General features: G+C 37.0%; 1 protein-coding gene across 1 annotated transcript in view; it reads right to left on the bottom strand.

Annotated features, from left to right (window-relative positions):
* Positions 1-14902, bottom strand: part of ITGBL1 (integrin subunit beta like 1) — a 387564-nt gene extending 372662 nt beyond the window's left edge. Inside the window, exons 1-2 of the mRNA XM_043998720.1 lie at positions 14608-14902; positions 13118-13335 (exon numbers count right to left, since the gene is read on the bottom strand). Of these exons, the coding sequence (XP_043854655.1) occupies positions 13118-13335; positions 14608-14705 (316 nt within the window). The 5' untranslated portion in view covers positions 14706-14902. The remainder of the gene's footprint in view (positions 1-13117; positions 13336-14607) is intronic.
* Positions 14903-17574: the final 2672 nt, after the last annotated feature.

The raw sequence follows: 17574 nt of genomic DNA, 5'->3' as shown, positions 1-17574 counted from the left end.
GTTTCATTTGATTAATTGTTTTTAATGTATAAAAATCTGTCTCCCATTGCATTTGGGGTCTAGTGACAAAGCTGAGAAGGGTTACTGCTCTCAATTTCTTAGGCAATTGGCATGTATTCTTTAATAAATCAATATGCTTGGAAGCTCAAACCTTTGTTCCCTCAGTCACTTCATCTTTCACCTGACCCAGAAACAAAGGGCAAATTAGTCACTTTCTGCATACAGATACAGAAGGTCTATCTCCCAACCTAACAAGCCTAGCCCAGTGAATGTACCAATGGAGTTCCCTGAGGTAACATTTGGGGCTAACACCAACCACCTTGATCTCCTGTAGAAATTTCAGCTATGGACAGCTCCATTATTCTTCTAGCATTTCCCTATTAGGATAAATATACATAACCACCCAGGAAAAAAAGCATTTAATAAACATATACTATGTGCCAGGCACTACTCTGGGGTTACAAAATAAATGAGGTAGTCCTTGGCTTCAGTGATCTTATACACACAGGTGATTGTATTCTCCTAGGTAGACAACTTGAGTTTTGCTAGGCTAGCTTCTTCTTTTGCAGCTAAGTGTTACCGTGCATAGAACACTGGACTTAGAGTCAGGGGAACTTGAGTTCAAATCTGACCTCATATACTTACAAGCCATGTGATCAAGGATAAGTAATTTAACTTCTGTCTAACTCAGTTTTCTCAACTGTTAAATGGGGAGAACAATATTATCTACCTTCCGGGGTTATTGTGCTAAGATTTATTAGTCCTTATAAAATGTTAATAATAATAATAATAATTATTATTATTATTATTGAATGACCACTTTTGCTGCAATTGACCTCCCACACCGAAGCTAGACAACATTTCAATTCTAGCTATGACAATGCAATTTTATTGCTTAGTGCATACAGTAGATAGAATACTAGATTTGGAAGATGTGAGTCAAAATCCTGAGTCTATAGCACATTATCTATGTGACCTTAGACAACTCATTTGAGTTCTTTGTTCTGTACTATTTGGGAGGTTAAAGTATCTTTAAAGTCCCCTTCTGGTCCTATGCCCTATGATCTTGTGACTTAGAAAAAAGTCTTCCTACTTATTTCAGAAGGATGAGGAATAAAGAACCTTTTCTAGATTCTCTTTTTCTCTTATCTCTCTCCTTAGAGTACACATTTCTAAAAGTTTTATTTTCAGCAATTCTTGGTTCAAAGTCTAGAAAACTTAGCAGCTCTTATATAGCACTTGAGTCCATAAGGTATTGGATCTAGGCTTTTATATACCTTGATGACTTGAAGAGCCCATGGAAAAACCCATGCCTTTAAAATACCTAAACATAAGAAATGAATTTGTTTTCATATGCCCTATTCTATTTCCTGGGAAACTTTACCCATTTGCTTTAATGTTGAGAAATAGCAGTTGAAAATATACTATTTTTAATATTGTTGAAAATATTATTTAATATTTGGCCAAAATAATATAATGATAGAAATATGCCCAGCTAGAGCTTCCAAGCTTTGAATTGAACTGGACCTGTGCCAGGATATTTCTGCAACTGGCAAGTTGCCTATGCCCCCAGGGCACTGCAGCAGAGCTGTAGGCATGATAAAACAGTTACCTGGGGAGAAGAGAATTTCTAGCTCTTTGCTCCTTCCCTGGGTAGAAGGAACTTTTGACCTTTAAGTGTGAACTGGGGTAAGGCAAACGGCCTCTATGGAGTAGAGAGATGGGGTACCAAAGAATGTAATGAGTAAGGTAATTAGTGGACAAGAATAATATGAAAGGATGATAAACTCCAAAAGGAGTTCTAAATGGAATAAAAAAATTAGGCATGGTATGGCTCTATGTAAAGAAGAGAAAAATAAAGGAAGACAAGTTTACTGAGAATGGCTCCCCAAAAGAAGTTGAAAGAAATCCTAGGAAGGTAAATTGCAAGAAATAGAAGAGAATCCTTTTATTCACACTTTAAATAATTCCAATAACCTATTTCCCTTCCTTCCTTCCTTCCTTCCTTCCTTCCTTCCTTCCTTCCTTCCTTCATTCCTTCCTTCCTTCCTTCCTTTCCTTCCTTCCTTCCTTCCTTCTTCCTTCCTTCCTTGGCATTCTAGACAACAATAGAGTTCACAATGATCCTGACACACAGAAAGATACTGAATAGCCTTCTGAATTACTGAGGAAATATTAATCAACCAATAAGGCATTAACTGTTTAGCATGGGAAAAATGTTGTCCTAAAAGCCGGATATACAAAAAAAGAGTAAGTAGTCCCTGCCTTCCAAGAGGCTTGCCTTCTAAGGGGGAAGGTAAGATATATATATATATATATATATATATATACACACACACACACATATAAGATATATGAGATAGTTGCTATTATTTTCCCCATTTTACAGATGAGGAAATTTAGGGCAAGAGAAGTTAAGTGACTTCCTTATGTACACAAAGATCTAAAGACAGAATTTAATTTAGATTTTAATGACTCCAAAACCCAAGGCCCTATCCATTATGTCCAACCTGCTTCCCAACTTAAGAAACTGATTTTAAGTTCACAATTTAAAAAAAAATCAAATCAATAAGCAGCCTAATAAGTAAAAAAGCTTAACAGAGAGAATTGTAAAAAGTGAAGTCCGGCATGTGGTTAGGAAGCTAGCTTTGCTAGCTCAGGACTTGAAGAGCTCTGATCAAGTTCTGTCTCTGGGGTATATACACTATGCAGTCACAGGTTAAATATGTAACTTCTCAGTGCCCCAGGCACCTTCCTATAACTATTGAGTTTCTATTCCAAGTAGATGGGTGGAGAGTTTCTTGACTGAGTGCTCTAAAGTTGATGGAGTCACAATAGCATACTAAACTTCACCCTACCATTGATCTATATATTCAATAGAGGACTGGAAAGATAGGTAAACAGATAGGGGAGGAGAGAGGGGGGTGGTGAAACACACTGGCAAGTAGGTTTAAAAAAATCACTTCACAAACAAGAAGGAGTGGAAGTCAGTGCTACTAAAAAGCACTTTATCTGAAAAAGATCCCAATAGTGAATCAAAGTGGGATATGGCAACCAAAAAATCCCCTAATACAATTTTAGCCTGCCTTCAGAGAAGCATATAATCCCTTCAGTAATAACACAGTACTCAGACTCTCCATCTGTTATTTCTCACTGCTTTCATTTTTCTTTGAACCAACAAGCATTTTTAAGAGCCTACTAAGTGTGAGACACTTTGTACAAGAAAATGTTCTCAGAACTGAAATAGTCCCTCTTCTCAAAGAATTTATGGTCTATTGAGGGAAAACAATTTTGTTTCCATATAATAAACACAAAGTAGAGGAAAAATAATTTCAGGTTGGAGTGGGGCAGAGGCATGGATGCCAAGAGGGATGAGGGAGGGATTAGGTGGGATCTGAGCTGAATTTTGAAGGAGAGGGATTATGAAACAGAGTTGAGAAGAGAGCTCATTCTAGCCAGCAGGGACAATTTGTGCAAAGGCCAGATATTGAATGTGGTAAGTGAGAGACAAGAGATCCAGTTTGGAATATTGAGTATGTATAGGAGAAGAATATCTTATAAGTCTGGAAAAAATAGGCTGGATTGTGAAGGTTGGTAAAGGCCCAGCAGAGGAACTGTTGTAGCAAACAGAGGCAAGAGTGAATCACTACAGCTTCTGAGAAGGTGAGTGACATGATCAGAATGGGGAATTGTAGATATCACTTTGGCAACAATATGGGAGGGTAGATTGAAAAGGAAGAAACAAGAAGCAGGGAAACAATTCTGAGGTTATTATAATACTTCTGCTTAGGAGTGATCAGGACGTGAATTAGAGTGGTGACTGACAGCAGGTGGAGTCTATTCCAGATGGATCAAAGTAGCCTGAGATTATGCTTTCTTCTGACTTCACCGTTGGAAACCTAGGGTCTCCCCAAAACCATGATTAGACCATCAACATAGCATGTTTGTTGAGGTTAAGGAGTAAGGTGCAGGGGCAGCTAGTAGCACAGTGGATAAAGCACCGGCCCTGGGATTCAGGAGGGATCTGAGTTCAAATTCTGGCCTCAGCTAGGCAAGTGATTTATCCCTCATTGCCCCACAAAAAGGAATAAGGTTCAGGGATGTACTAGAACCAACTCCTCATGAGCCTGATTCTTAAATTTTCAATGTGTGCATTTACAACTCTCAAACTTGCAAATGCTATGAATTAAGGCTTGATTTGTTGGTTTTTTTTATTGATTAGATATGAAAGTAATGAAAAGAATGTTAATATGTAGATTATATTTTAAAAGTATGTCATAGGTTACAATTTTTCCCTCTGGAGAGCGGTTCTTAAACATTTACAACACATCCTTGCACAGAACAATGCATTTTACTAACCAAATAATAAAATTCAAAGAGATGATCATTGGGTCCTATCTCAAACTACGTAATTCTGCGGGAGATTCCTGAGTCATAAACAAATTGGAAATTGGAAATAGTGCATATGCAAATTTAAACCTGTTATGTTCTATACCCGATGTTTCCTAGAATGAGGATGCTATGGACAAAAAGTTTAAATGTCATGATGCATATATAATATATTCTCAGCTACAAAACCAAAATATTCACTTCATTGTGACCTTTGATGGTCCTGAAGCAATCAGAGGAATAAACTTCAAAAAGATGAGTTACTTTTGTTGCAAGACATGCCTCTAAAAGAGTAACGTTTTCCAGACTTATATACTTTCAAGTTTTATTGTCACACATTCTATGGCTTTTAGGGGATAATTTCATAAGAATTCCCAATTTTGAGAGAGGATTCTGGGAAGATGGTGAGGTGGGTCAGAAAATTCCCAGGCTCCCTAAATTCCCCCCACTAAAAAACAGAACATCACTTCAAAGCAAACATATGGTAGCAGAAATAAAATTCAGTTTAAGGAGTTGTTCTCTTAAAACACCTTGAGAGGACCTCAGGAAAGGCACTAATTCCAGGGGCAGAGAGGATTGTGCCTGAGTAAAGAGTAAACACCTCCTGGCAGACTGTGCTGAAACAACAATAACAAACAACAGAGCCTGGGGACAGCTGGGTCTGGAACTTTTCAACTCATAGACAGTGTAGGGGGTCAGACAAGCTGAGCAGGAAATGATTGAAGGACTCTCCACAATCATGGGACTCCAGGCCCAAATGTCCTGACTAGACACAATTCCAAGGCTGTGGCTGGAGTGAGTGGGTGCAGTAGCAGAGTCCCTGGGTTCCTGCTGGCTGTGGGTGCTTACAGAAAAGCCAGTCTCTGGTTTGGTTCGAGAGTAGAGGGAAGAGATAAAGTTTGGCAGCCACAGAAAAGATTGAAGGGAGCAAGAGCATTTATGGGACAGTATTGCTGAGGGTCTTAGCTATGCTTGGGGTGGAAAGGAGTGCCTGAGGTTGCCCTTTACCCAAATCAGAGCTCAGAAAATAATAGTAAGAAGACCTGAGTCTGGAGAATTATAACCCACACCCTAGTTTAGAGCCAATTACAATAATAAGGGCCTTAAATAAAACAAAACAAAATAAAAATGAGTAAGCAAAGGAAAAAGAACCTGACCATAGACAGCTATTATGGGAATAGAGAAGGTCTGGGTTCATATTCAGAGGAAGATAATGAGGTTAAAAAAAGCCACTACTAACTCAAAGAGAAATGTCAAATTATAATAAGACCAAAAGAGTTAGTGGAAGAACTTAAAAAGAATTTCAAAAATAAAATTAGATAGATTGAGGAAAAATTGAGGAGGGGGACAAGAACAATCCAATAAAATTATAAGAAGAAAGTCAACCATTTAGAAAAAGAGATCTAAAATTACTTAAGGAAGAAAATAACTCCACATGAACTTGAATTGGGCAAGGGGAAGCCAGTGGTATTATAAGAAACCAAGAAATAATAACACAAAATCAAAAGAATGAACAAATAGAAGAGAATGTAAAATATCTTACTAGAAAAAACAACTGATCTGGAGAACAGATCAAGAGGAGACATACAAGAATTGTTTGGACCACCCTAAAAGTTACAATCAAAAAAGTCTTAATAGAGTATTTAAGAAATTATTAAGAAAAATTGCCCCAAAGTTTAAGAACAAGAAATACAAAATAGAAATAGAAAAATTCATTAATCACTACCTGAAAGAGATCCCACAATGAAAACTTTCAGGAATATAATAGTCAAGTTTCAAAGCTCCAAGGTTAAGGAGAAAATACTGCAAGCAACAAGTTAAAAAAAAAACTTTTTAAATACCACAGGGCTACAATCAAGATCACATAAGACCTAACAGTTTGCGTGTTAAAAGAACATAAGTCTTGGAACATAATATTTTGAAGGGCAAAAGAGCTAGAATTGTGACCAAAAATAAATTACCCTGCAAAACTGAGTATAATCTTGAATGAAAAAAAAAAGGACATCAATCAACTAAAAGACTTTCCAGGTATCTGTGACAAAAGACTAGAACTCAATGGAAAATTTGCCATATAAGATTCAGGAGAAACATAAAATAAACATGAAAGACCAATTATAAGAAGTTTAATAAGCTCAAACTAGTTATTATATGTGAAACTGATTATTATATGTGAAAATATTAGCATTCCTCTTAAGACTAGCATCACTTGGGCAGTTTGAAAGAAAGGAGTGGGCTGAACTGAATAAGTCAGGTTGATTAAAAAAATGAGCAGGGAGAAGTTAAAAATTAGTTTCTCATACAAATAAGGAGTTAACTGAAGAAGTGATACAGAAGCAGCAAGTGAGGTTATAGATTTTTTATTACTGGAACCTTGCTTTCTTTGGAAATAGGCTAAAGAGGGAAGAACATATATATCTAAAGGGGTATAAAATCATCTAAATATATACAGAAATAAGAGAACAAGGGGATAGAGTAAGAGAAAGTCTTTTAGAAAGGTTCAAATTAAGGTGAATGGTGGAAAGAGAGGATAAGGGAAGGATTCCAGAGGAGTAGGTAGAATCAGGAATAATAGGGCAAGGTAGTGGTTACAAGTAAATTAGAAATGTAAGTATAGGTATGTGCTAAACAGGACAAGAAGCATAGTAAAGAAAAATAGGATGGAGGTAAATATACAACCAGAAATTATAACTTTGAATGAGAATGTGATGATTTACCCATAAAATGGAAATAGAATGGATTAAAAATCTGTCTGATAATACATCTTTTCAAGAAACACAATTAAAAATAAGAGACAGAACCAGTTAAAATAAAGGTCCAGAGTAGAATTTATCATTTATCATGGTGATGTAAAAAAAGCAGGGGTAGCAATCATGATCTCAGAAAAAGTTAAAGCTAAAATAGTTTTAATTAAAAAAATAGGGAAACTGCACTATATGTCACCAATATAATTCAATATTATTTTAGAAATGCTAGCAATAGCAACAAGAGAAAGAAAATAAATGGAAAGAATCAGAATGGGAACTGCGGTAATAATCTCATTTTAAAGATGATTTGATAATACATTTGGAAAATCATAAAGATTCAACTAAAATTAGTTGAAACAATTAATAATTTTAGCAAAGTAGTAGGATATAAAATAAACCCACATAAATCATCAGAATTTTTTATATATCACTAACAAAAACCTGCAAGAAGAGATAGCAAGAGATACCCATTTAAAGTAGCTGTGGACAATATAAAATGCATGAGAGTATACCTGCCAAAAAAGACCCAAGAATTACATGAATATAATTATAAAATATACTTTATAAAAATAGATTAAGTAATTGGAGAAATATTTATGGGTAGGCAATACAAATATAATAAAAGTGACATATTTACCTGATTAATTTATCTATTCAATGCCACACCAATTAAATTACTAAAATTTATTTTACTGAGTTAGAAGAAATAATAACATTCATTTGGAAGAACAAAAGGTTAAGAATATCAAAGAAACTAATGGAAGAAATATAAAGGAAGGAGGTGAGACTATCTGGTACTGGCTAAGAAATAGAAAGGTAGATCAGTGGAATAGACTAGACATAATAATACTAAGTCACATGTGTATGACTTGTGTCTGACATATATAAAGGTTTGAGTTTCAGGAATAAGAATTCATTATTGGTAAAAAAAAATGTTGGGTAAGCTAGAAAGCAGTTTCACAGAAATTAGACATAGAACAATGTCTTTTTTTGTGGAGGGTGGGATAATGAGTGTTAAGTGACTTGCCCAGGGTCACACAGCTAGTAAGTGTCAAGTGTCTGAGGCCAGATTTGAACTCAGGTCCTTCTGAATCCAGGGCTGGTGCTTTATCCACTGTGCTACCTAGCTGACTCCAAGGGAAAGAAAATACAACCTTAAGATATCCTCTTACACCTATCATATTGGTTATTTTGTCTATACCTAGTTTCCACCATACTGTTTTCCAGCTTTCCCAGTAGTTTTTGTCAAATAATGAGTTTTTGTTCCAAAAGCTTGGATCTTTGGGTTTATCATGTATATATACTACATTACCATAGTAATTTACTACAGTGTAATTTTTATATATTCTAATCCCCTGATATACCTATTTCTTAGTCAGTAACAGATTGTTTTGATAATTACTGCTTCATAATTCAGTTTGAGATCTGCTAGATCACCTTCTTTTGTATTTTTTTCAGTGATTCCCATGACATCTTTGAACTTTTGTTTTTCCAGATGAATTTTGTTATTATTTTTCTAGGTCTATAAAATATTTTTGATAGTTTGATATAGAGAAATGCAAATTAAAACAACTCTGAGGCATCAACTCACATCTATCAGAGTGGCAAATATAACAAAAACAGAAAATATTGGACGTTGGAGGGGACGTGGGAAAACTGGGATGCTAATCCACTGTTGATGGAGTTGTGAAAAGATCCAACCATTTTGGAGAGCAATTTGGAACTATGCCCAAAGGGCTATAGAACTGTGCATATCCTTTGATCCAGCAATACCATTGCTAGGTTTATATCTCAAAGACACCCCCAGAAAGAGAAAATGACCTATTTGTACAAAAAATATCTATAGCAGCCTTTTGTGTGTGTGTGAGGCAATTGGGGTTAAGTGACTTGCCCAAGGTCACACAGCTAGTAAGTGTCAAGTGTCTGAGGCCGGATTTGGACTAAGGTCCTCCTGACTCCCCGGCTGGTGCTCTACCCACTGCACCACCTAGTTGCCCCTATAGCAGCTTTTTTATGGTGCCTAAGAATTGGAAATCAAAGGAATGCCCATCAATTGGGGAATTGTTAAACAAGCTGTGGTATATAATGGTGATGGAATATTATTGTACTGACAAGCAGGATGATTTCAGAAAGGCCTGGAAAGACATGTATGAAATGATGTATATTCAAGGGAGCAGAACCAAGGGAATATTATGCAGAGAGACACCGATGAATGACTTAACTATTCTCAACAATACAATGATCTAAGACAATTCCAAAGGACTATTGATGAAACATACTATCCACCTCCAAAGAAAGAACTGATATTCATGGAACAGACTGAAGCATGTTATTGTTCACTTTCTTTTATTTTTTCTTCTAATCAAGTTTTCTTATACAAAATGACAAATATAGTAATGTTTTACATAATCATGCATGTATAACATATCTGATTGCTTGCCATCTCAGGGAAGGGAGGGGAGAGGAGAGAGGGAAAGAGGGATAAAAATTGGAACCCCAAACTATAAGTAAAAATCATTATTAAAAAAAAAAAGAAAGAAAAGAAATAAACAGTCTGAAACGGAAATTTATATTAAACCCTCTCTTTATCTTCTCCTATGCTTGTGAAAATGTTCCTTTTCCCCTCTCATTTTATATTTAAGTTTAAAATGAATAAAAATTTTAAATTAAAAAAAAAGAATTCCCCATTTTGAAGTAAAAGTTGTTTCTGTCTCATTAATTCTAGCAGCTAAGTAGGCAACTGAGTAGACTGGAGAAAACCTTGAATGGGCTGAATTTTTAGGGTGCTTTTTCTGGATATCCACTTATATACTGGCAATATAAAGCTACCTAGGTCCAAACCAGGCTTTGGACAGCTGGATTATCATTCTCATTTCTAAGTTTTACTATTCTGTAAAGACACGTATTCTTATTGGTGGGAAAAAACCTTGACAGATTATATTGGAAAGAAATGTCCACTTTATTCAGTCTTCTGAATACTCATAGTGTATCATCTCCTATTAATATCAAGCCACTTAACTCACCAAAAAACAGAAAACCCTAATAATTCACAGCTATAACCTTCATTTTCCCAACTTAGACAACAAAGCCAGTTCATATTTTTTAATAGTGAGATTTTTACCTAATGGCTTTTAATAATCTGGCTGCTCAACTGAGGACTTCTCAGATTCAATTCTCACTTTCTCAACCAAACAAAACCAAATCTAAAAGAGAGTGTTAAGAACTCATGATATTACAGGAGGAAATACCACTGGCAGTAAAAGCCACATAGCAATTGGATTTGGAATGAAATGGGAGATATATAGTTTCCCTTCCAAATGGCTACCCTCAATAATACTCTGCTTTCTGAGTCGTAGAAAGTTAAAATAACAAACCGTGGCACATCATATTTTAAAGGATTGAGCCTGGGTCCTTCATAGAGGAAACAGGCTGCCCAGGAGCCAGGAGCACCTGTACTTTTCCCAATTATTTACATGATTACTTTTTCCACTGCTAGGGGAAGCTTGCATTTAAGTTCCTTCTCTGTGAGAATACCAGGAGGCCCTTGAGGCCAACCACAGAACATTTTTTTTTTGTTATAAACTGCTCTTGATAGTCTTGTGTTAGTATTGACTTCATATTCTTAGCTACATTGTTGCTAAAATAAGTTGCTCTTTTTTCCTACCAGACTTGCCAAACCCGCTGTTGGAATGCATTTGTGTATCCTTTTACTAGACGGAATTCCTTAACATTCACAATGACCTAATTGAGGCTGTTGCCTCAAAAAATGACACGTTTATAAAAACTAGGAAAGAGGTTAGAGACAGCCCTAGAAAGAAGAGTTGTTCCAACACTTTTCCCTATCAGGAGTCCATGACCTTTTCTTAAAGAAAAAAAAATAGTGTTTAAGAAAAGGTGTCCTCACACAGCTATTCCTTAACTATCTACAGAAATACTTTGTAAAAGATTCAAATAGAAGCAGTTCAAAATTTAAAGTAGTAATATTACTTATATAGCAAATGCTTATCTTCTTGTTTATATTTACATGAATTCTAACACGCATCACAAACACTCAGCAATCTGGGGCATTATGTGTTGGAATGGAATAAATATTGATCTTTGAATTATAAGACCTTAGTTCAAAACCCAGCAGAGTAACTACTGTAGTTTATAGTACTGTAAAGAATAGAAGCATGACCCTGCAAAGGGCAAACTGACTAGACAGCACATCCTGTGCCTCTCTCACTTCTTTACATAACTACTTTGTCCACTGCTGAGTAGCCCCTCTATAAAGTTCTTCCTCAATGTACCTATATGTATGACCTTGGGCAAATCTAATCAGTATCTAATATTCCTCAGTTTTCTCATTTGTTCTATGAGGGGCTTGAACTAATGTCCTCTCCAATTGTAGATCTATGGTCCTAAGTTCTGCTAAGGCTCAAGGATGAATAGGTAACTCAGAAATTAAAGACACAGGAAAACTGGAAATCTAAGGAAAATGGAATGAAATTATCACTAATTTCTTAGGTAAAATATAATCTGAGGCAGAACAATAATAAACAATTGTGACTTCTGGAGCAGATAGCTCAAATCTTTCCGTAGGGTAACCAATAAGGAAGGTGGTTTCAGATGTAGTCTTGGAAACAACTTCAGTCTGGGAGTGGAAACTCTGAGAGAGACCTCAGACATCAGGGTCAAAGAAGATTATATTGGAGGATACACACCAGGAATATTATTTTGTGAGGAAGAAGAAGAAGAAGAGTAGAGGGGAGACAAGGTCACCCAATTTCCTGTAAGGTAATTGCTGAAGAGGACCTCTCAAGGCCAGATGGAGAGTGGGGCAGGGTGGATTGTGGCGGGAGAAGACTTCACCTGCTGTGAGGAAGTATTGGATTTTTCCTGTGTTAACTAATCTTGATAAATGGGGAATAGGAGAGGTAGCCTTGTCTAGTGGATAGGAAATTGGTCTCTAAGTCAGAAAAAAAACCAAAACACCTCAATTTAAGTCCTACCCTCAACACTAGTGGCTGTTCCGACTCTATATAAATCAATTAATCTCTCCATTGAATAAGGAACTCTTTAAGATTATAAACCCAGAAATAGCTGTTGCTTAGGTCTGATTACAAAAACAAAGCAAAACAAAACAGACAGACCCCCCCCCCAAACAAACAAACAAACAAAACAGAAACAGAAACAGAAACAAAAACCTAGGTGTAATCTCATTAGTTTCTACTTGATAAAAGAGTAAAAGTATTGTCAGCACCTTCTAACTTTTGGATCCTTTGAGCAAAGTTTCCACTGCACCACCCTAGTTTGGACTCTGATGTGATAGCCTCTATTTGATGAACTGGAATTCTTATTCAGGGTAATAAAAACTCCATGAAATCAAAAGTTCATCAGCAGAATTATGATTTTTTTTTCCAAAATGAAAACATTAAAATGGAGCAATTGAGTCTGATAGGTTGGTGTAGTGGGCGGATTTCCAGTAATATAAAATTTGTCTATCAAATCTTGTGTCTAATGCAGCGGGGAAGGAAGGCATTAGAATAAATTATTCCGGGGCAGCTAGATGGCACAGTGGATAGAGCACCGGCCCTGGAGTCAGGAGTACCTGAGTTCAAATCCGGCCTCAGACACTTAACACTTACTAGCTGTGTGACCCTAGGCAAGTCACTTAACCCCAATTGCCTCACTAAAAAAAAAAAAAAAAAGAATAAATTATTCCAAACGGGACTCGTTAAAATAATATCTTAATCAGTAACTGGAAAACGCTTTTTCCTGCCTACTAACATAGGAACTCCTTCACACAGACCCACCTAGGCCACGATGACAGAAGCCTCAGGAACTAATTACTCATCAAGCATTTTCAAAGGTATAAAAGTCAAGCATGTTCAAAGGCACATCTGTTTTTCTTTTGGTACTCTAAGAATGTATAATGAGAAGGGAAGGCGCACTCTATGCATCCCGATACCTCTCTTTGCTCCTGTCCGGGTCTAGTCCCTTACCTGCACAGGTCTCCCCATCGTAGGTTTCGCACACCCATTCATGGCACTCACAGAGAGGCCCCAGGTACATGCCGGGCTCTGTCACGTGACAGATACAGACTCCGCAGTCACAGCGGCCTCGGCCATTGCACAGCTGGCTCCCGGGTGGCTGTCCTGGTGCCCTGCACCTGCGTTCTGCCTCTGTCCGGGACAACCTACAGGTAGCACCTGGCCCGCTCCTACATGGACAAAAAATATATAATCTGTTTATAAGGGCAAAGAATATTAGTTATTCATATCTTTGTTTCTCTCTCTCCCTCTTTTCCCTTCTCTCCCTGCCTCTGCCCCCTCGCCTTCCCAACACACACAAATATACCTAATGTTGTGACCAGAAATGAGGACTTAGCAGAAATCTTTGAAAAGTCATGAAACTTGGAACTCAGAACTTCCTTTGTAGAGTCAGGGTAGACTTTAATTATTTCTTTTGCTACATCTGTTACCCTAATTTACCTTGCTCAGGGTCAGGCCACCCATGAGTGCTCATCACTTTCCTTGTAGTATGCCGAGAGCAGCAGTGCCTAGTTGCCAAGGGCCACATCCACTATCCCCAAGGAAGCAGTAGTTTCTCAGAAGGTCTGCCCAGTGGTCTGGCAGCTCATTCCTGGTTTCCTAGTGGGCAAAGGTAGCCCAGATCTGCCTAGCAGTCCTTGAATAGCCGAGGAAGGCCAGGACAGTAGCTGAAAGTGGAGAAATGTGTTTGCCCCAGGACAATTTTTTTTTTTTGTCTTTGAATCATACACGCATGTTTAAGTTTGAATAAATTAATCCAGTGTGTGCCACTTGATTGTTTTTTTTAATTCCCTTGAAAGCTTTTCAATTCCTCTTTGAAAACCAATGAAGTTATAGATAAGCATTATTTGCAGTGCAGAGTAATACTAGATCTAAAATGGCAAAGATATTAATGGCTATAGATATTTACTTTCTTAATATGGATTTAAAAAAACTGATTTGTCTAAGAAAATAATATAAACATACTTAAAACAGTATAAAACTTTAAATAACAAAAATTTTTGCATTTTTAATATATCTCATGGATGCCTTTTGCAATGTAATGTATATTCACTGTGGAAATCTCTTTATATTATTGTTATTAGAGGAAATTTCATTACAAATTTTTAGAATATGGAGTTATCCTATTAAGTCTTCCTCATGATATATCTGAATCTGTTTAAAAATGAGTCTTTACTATATACATATTTCCTCTATATATACTTTTATGTAGGGATAGCATAAATTTATACACATATAGAGAGAAAAGGCAATCTAAGAGTTATGAAACACATGAAAGTCTGGATTTAGAGAGAGAAATGAGAATAGGATGAAAATAATTTCTCCTACTTTCAACTTAGGAACTCTTGTATAATTGCGATAACTATAAGGTACAACTGGGACCTACCACATCAAGCAACTATCAGCCATGGATGTCTTTTAGGATAACAAATCTAACTTACCTCAGGGATGGTGAGAAACCTTGGGGAACAGCTGATGACACAGTGAAGAAAAGAGATGAAGCCAGCAGTAAGAATTTGCTGAGACCTTGTGTGTGCATGATGAGATATCCCAAGTTGTGCCCTTCTGCAAGGTAGGGGTAGCACAGGAGAAGGCTCCAGCAGCCAGCCAGGCAAACAGACAGACAGTTGATCAGATAGACAGCCAGACACCTTGGTTTGAAAATGCCAGAGCTGGCCAAAACGGACTCGAAGCTCTTCTCCGTGCTGCAAGTGCCTTTGATTAGCTGCCTGGAAGGATTTGGGCAGCAGCCGCACTCCTCTGGGCGGGATGTTGGTGCCAAACCCTAAAGTTTACAGTCTAGGCAGGGAAGTAATTAGAAACAGTTGTACAAGCAGATGGTTTATTTTGACATAAAAAGTGTCCTGTTCACAGATTTGAGAAAACTATCTAGTTCTTCAAGTACAGGCACCATAAATATTTGAACAGAGAGTATTTGGACTAGCTTATATGAATGATTATGTTAGACGATCTATGAGACGTGATGGGGTGTGGGGGGAAGCCCACAATGATCAGAAAACATTAGTGGTAACAGCAGCCTGATAGTTTACAGGAGGGGGCCTCTGTCATTTTGGCAATGAGTGGGAGACCTTAAATTTGTCGTCTTTTTTTTTTTTAGAAGACTCAGTCTTTTTTCCTCAGTTTAAAATTATAATTCTTTCTTTCTGTGAATTTTTTTTTCAAAAATGTGGTTTGGGATTTTTCTATTTTCCCATCCACTAGCATGTCACAGAACAGTATCTCTGAAGGTGGTCAAAAACCTAGATCAGCCAAAATATAGAAACCTCCCCTCCCCCACCTCTTCAACTCATCCAGTGTTTGGAACACCTAAGTTTTTACCAAAGTTTTGCCCCCTGAGGTACAACTGGAGTAAAGCTGGGTAATTTGACAGAATTTCTGCTCACTATATTTATATCTGTAAAACTCCTGGCTCATGAATGCTTCTCTAGGCAGGTATAACCAATACATACCACAAGAATATATATATATATATATATATATAATTCTACTTTAATTGTTATTGGGCCTAATATCCTCTTTAAATAACCCATAAAAATCAGCAGTCTTTCAGAATATGAGAAGGGAAGAATCAAACCCATAATCTGACTGTAATTTGTTTTTAAATATTTCTTTTTTTTTTTTTTTAGTGAGGCAACTGGGGTTAAGTAACTTGCCCAGGGTCACACAGCTAGTAAGTGTTAAGTGTCTGAGGCCAGATTTGAACCCAGGTACTCCTGACTCCAGGGCTGGTGCTCTATCCACTGCGCCACCTAGCTGCCCCTGTTTTTAAATATTTCAATAATTTTGATATATGATGGGGGATTATTTTGATGGAGGAAAACAAATCATTGTGTTGAAAGAGGGGTCTTATTTTTCTTGAAAACCTCTTTTGAGGATTAAAACTTCCCAAAGTCATTTAATCTCTAATATTTTACAAACTATGGTATTCCATAAAAAGTACAGCTGGAAAATAAATATCTATCTGTTAGAAAACATTTAAATTCTCAGATCATTTTGTTTCTGTGACTCACAGAAGAAACATTTCCAGTAAGTTAAAATAGTTGTATTATAGCTGACACTGTGACTCAGTAGAATATCTCTTGTCCTCAGGATCTCTGTCAAAATACCATGAATAACTTAAAATGTACTCTGATTAGCAGACAGTCTGGTGCCTTTTTCTTTTCTGGAAGCAACTCACATATCTGTGATGTGTAGATTTTAAAAGCAGCAACCACCTCCTACCATTTCAAGGGCTAACATTATTTGACTTGGGGGCTGGTATGGATGTGGAAGCAGGGCATATAAAAAGTTGAAAAAAAGATACATTGACTAGGTGGTGCAGTGGATAAAGCACTGGCCCTGGATTCAGGAGGACCTGAGTTCAAATTCGGCCTCAGACACTTGATGCTTACTAGGTGTGTGACCTTGGGCAAGTCACTTAACCCTCGTTGCCTTGCCCCCCCCAAGATACATCAAATGATGGATTCTTAGCATTCTACAGAACTTTGAGGGTATTGTAATTCAACCTCTACAAAAGCATGAATGTTCTCCAAAGTAACGGAGTGACAATCTAGTCTCTGCTTAAATACCTCCAAGAACAGAAGTATCATTAACTCACAGGAAAACCTATTCGATTGTTGGACAGCTCTATATTTTCTTTTCCTCACATAAAATTGACCCACTTGAAACTTCTACCCATTCATTGGTCCTAGTTCTGCCCTCAGGACCTTCAAAGAATAAGGTGAAGATGGCCCTTTTACTATTTGAAAACAATGAGGATGAACTTTTTTTTTTCCTGGATTTGGAGATCCTCCTCCATCATGAGTTCCCTGGAACCCTTCTGTACCATTGCATTGGTGAGAATAATATAGTCCATCACAGTAGATCAACACACAATGTTGAACTTCTTTTGAATCTCTATCATTCTGATCATGGTCTTTCCAACTTTTCAATACCCCTCTCAAAAGAAGGCACCTGTAACTAAATCAAAATCTTCAGATGTGGTCTGGAGTATTAAAAAGAAATATAGCAGCAAAACAATGATCCTTGTACAGCACTTGACTCAAATTTTGTTACCCATTGAAAATGAACAAAACCTAGCTTTGCTTCTGATCTGATGGACTGAAAGAGAACACATATTTAAAAGAGCTTTAAAAGCTATAAAACATTATTCTACTGTGATCTACCTTCTCCCTTACTCCCAGATGCCAGTTTGGCAAGGGCTGGACAACTGAGTTCAAACTGGAGAAGTCATGACGTTCTTTCAGTGGAACACATTGTGCTCTGGATGGGCCCTCTGTATCAGACTTACTCTGAAACACATTATTCTAGTTTAGAAAACCTGGAGAAATTCAAGTAAGTTTGGTGATGAGCAATTGCTTTGAATTCACTTTGGCATAGCTCTGAGA

This window comes from Dromiciops gliroides, chromosome 3 (genome assembly GCF_019393635.1).
Source record: "Dromiciops gliroides isolate mDroGli1 chromosome 3, mDroGli1.pri, whole genome shotgun sequence".
Taxonomy (NCBI): Eukaryota; Metazoa; Chordata; class Mammalia; order Microbiotheria; family Microbiotheriidae; genus Dromiciops; species Dromiciops gliroides.
Note: the sequence above shows the minus strand (reverse complement) of the source record. Positions and strands in the feature narration are given on the sequence as shown.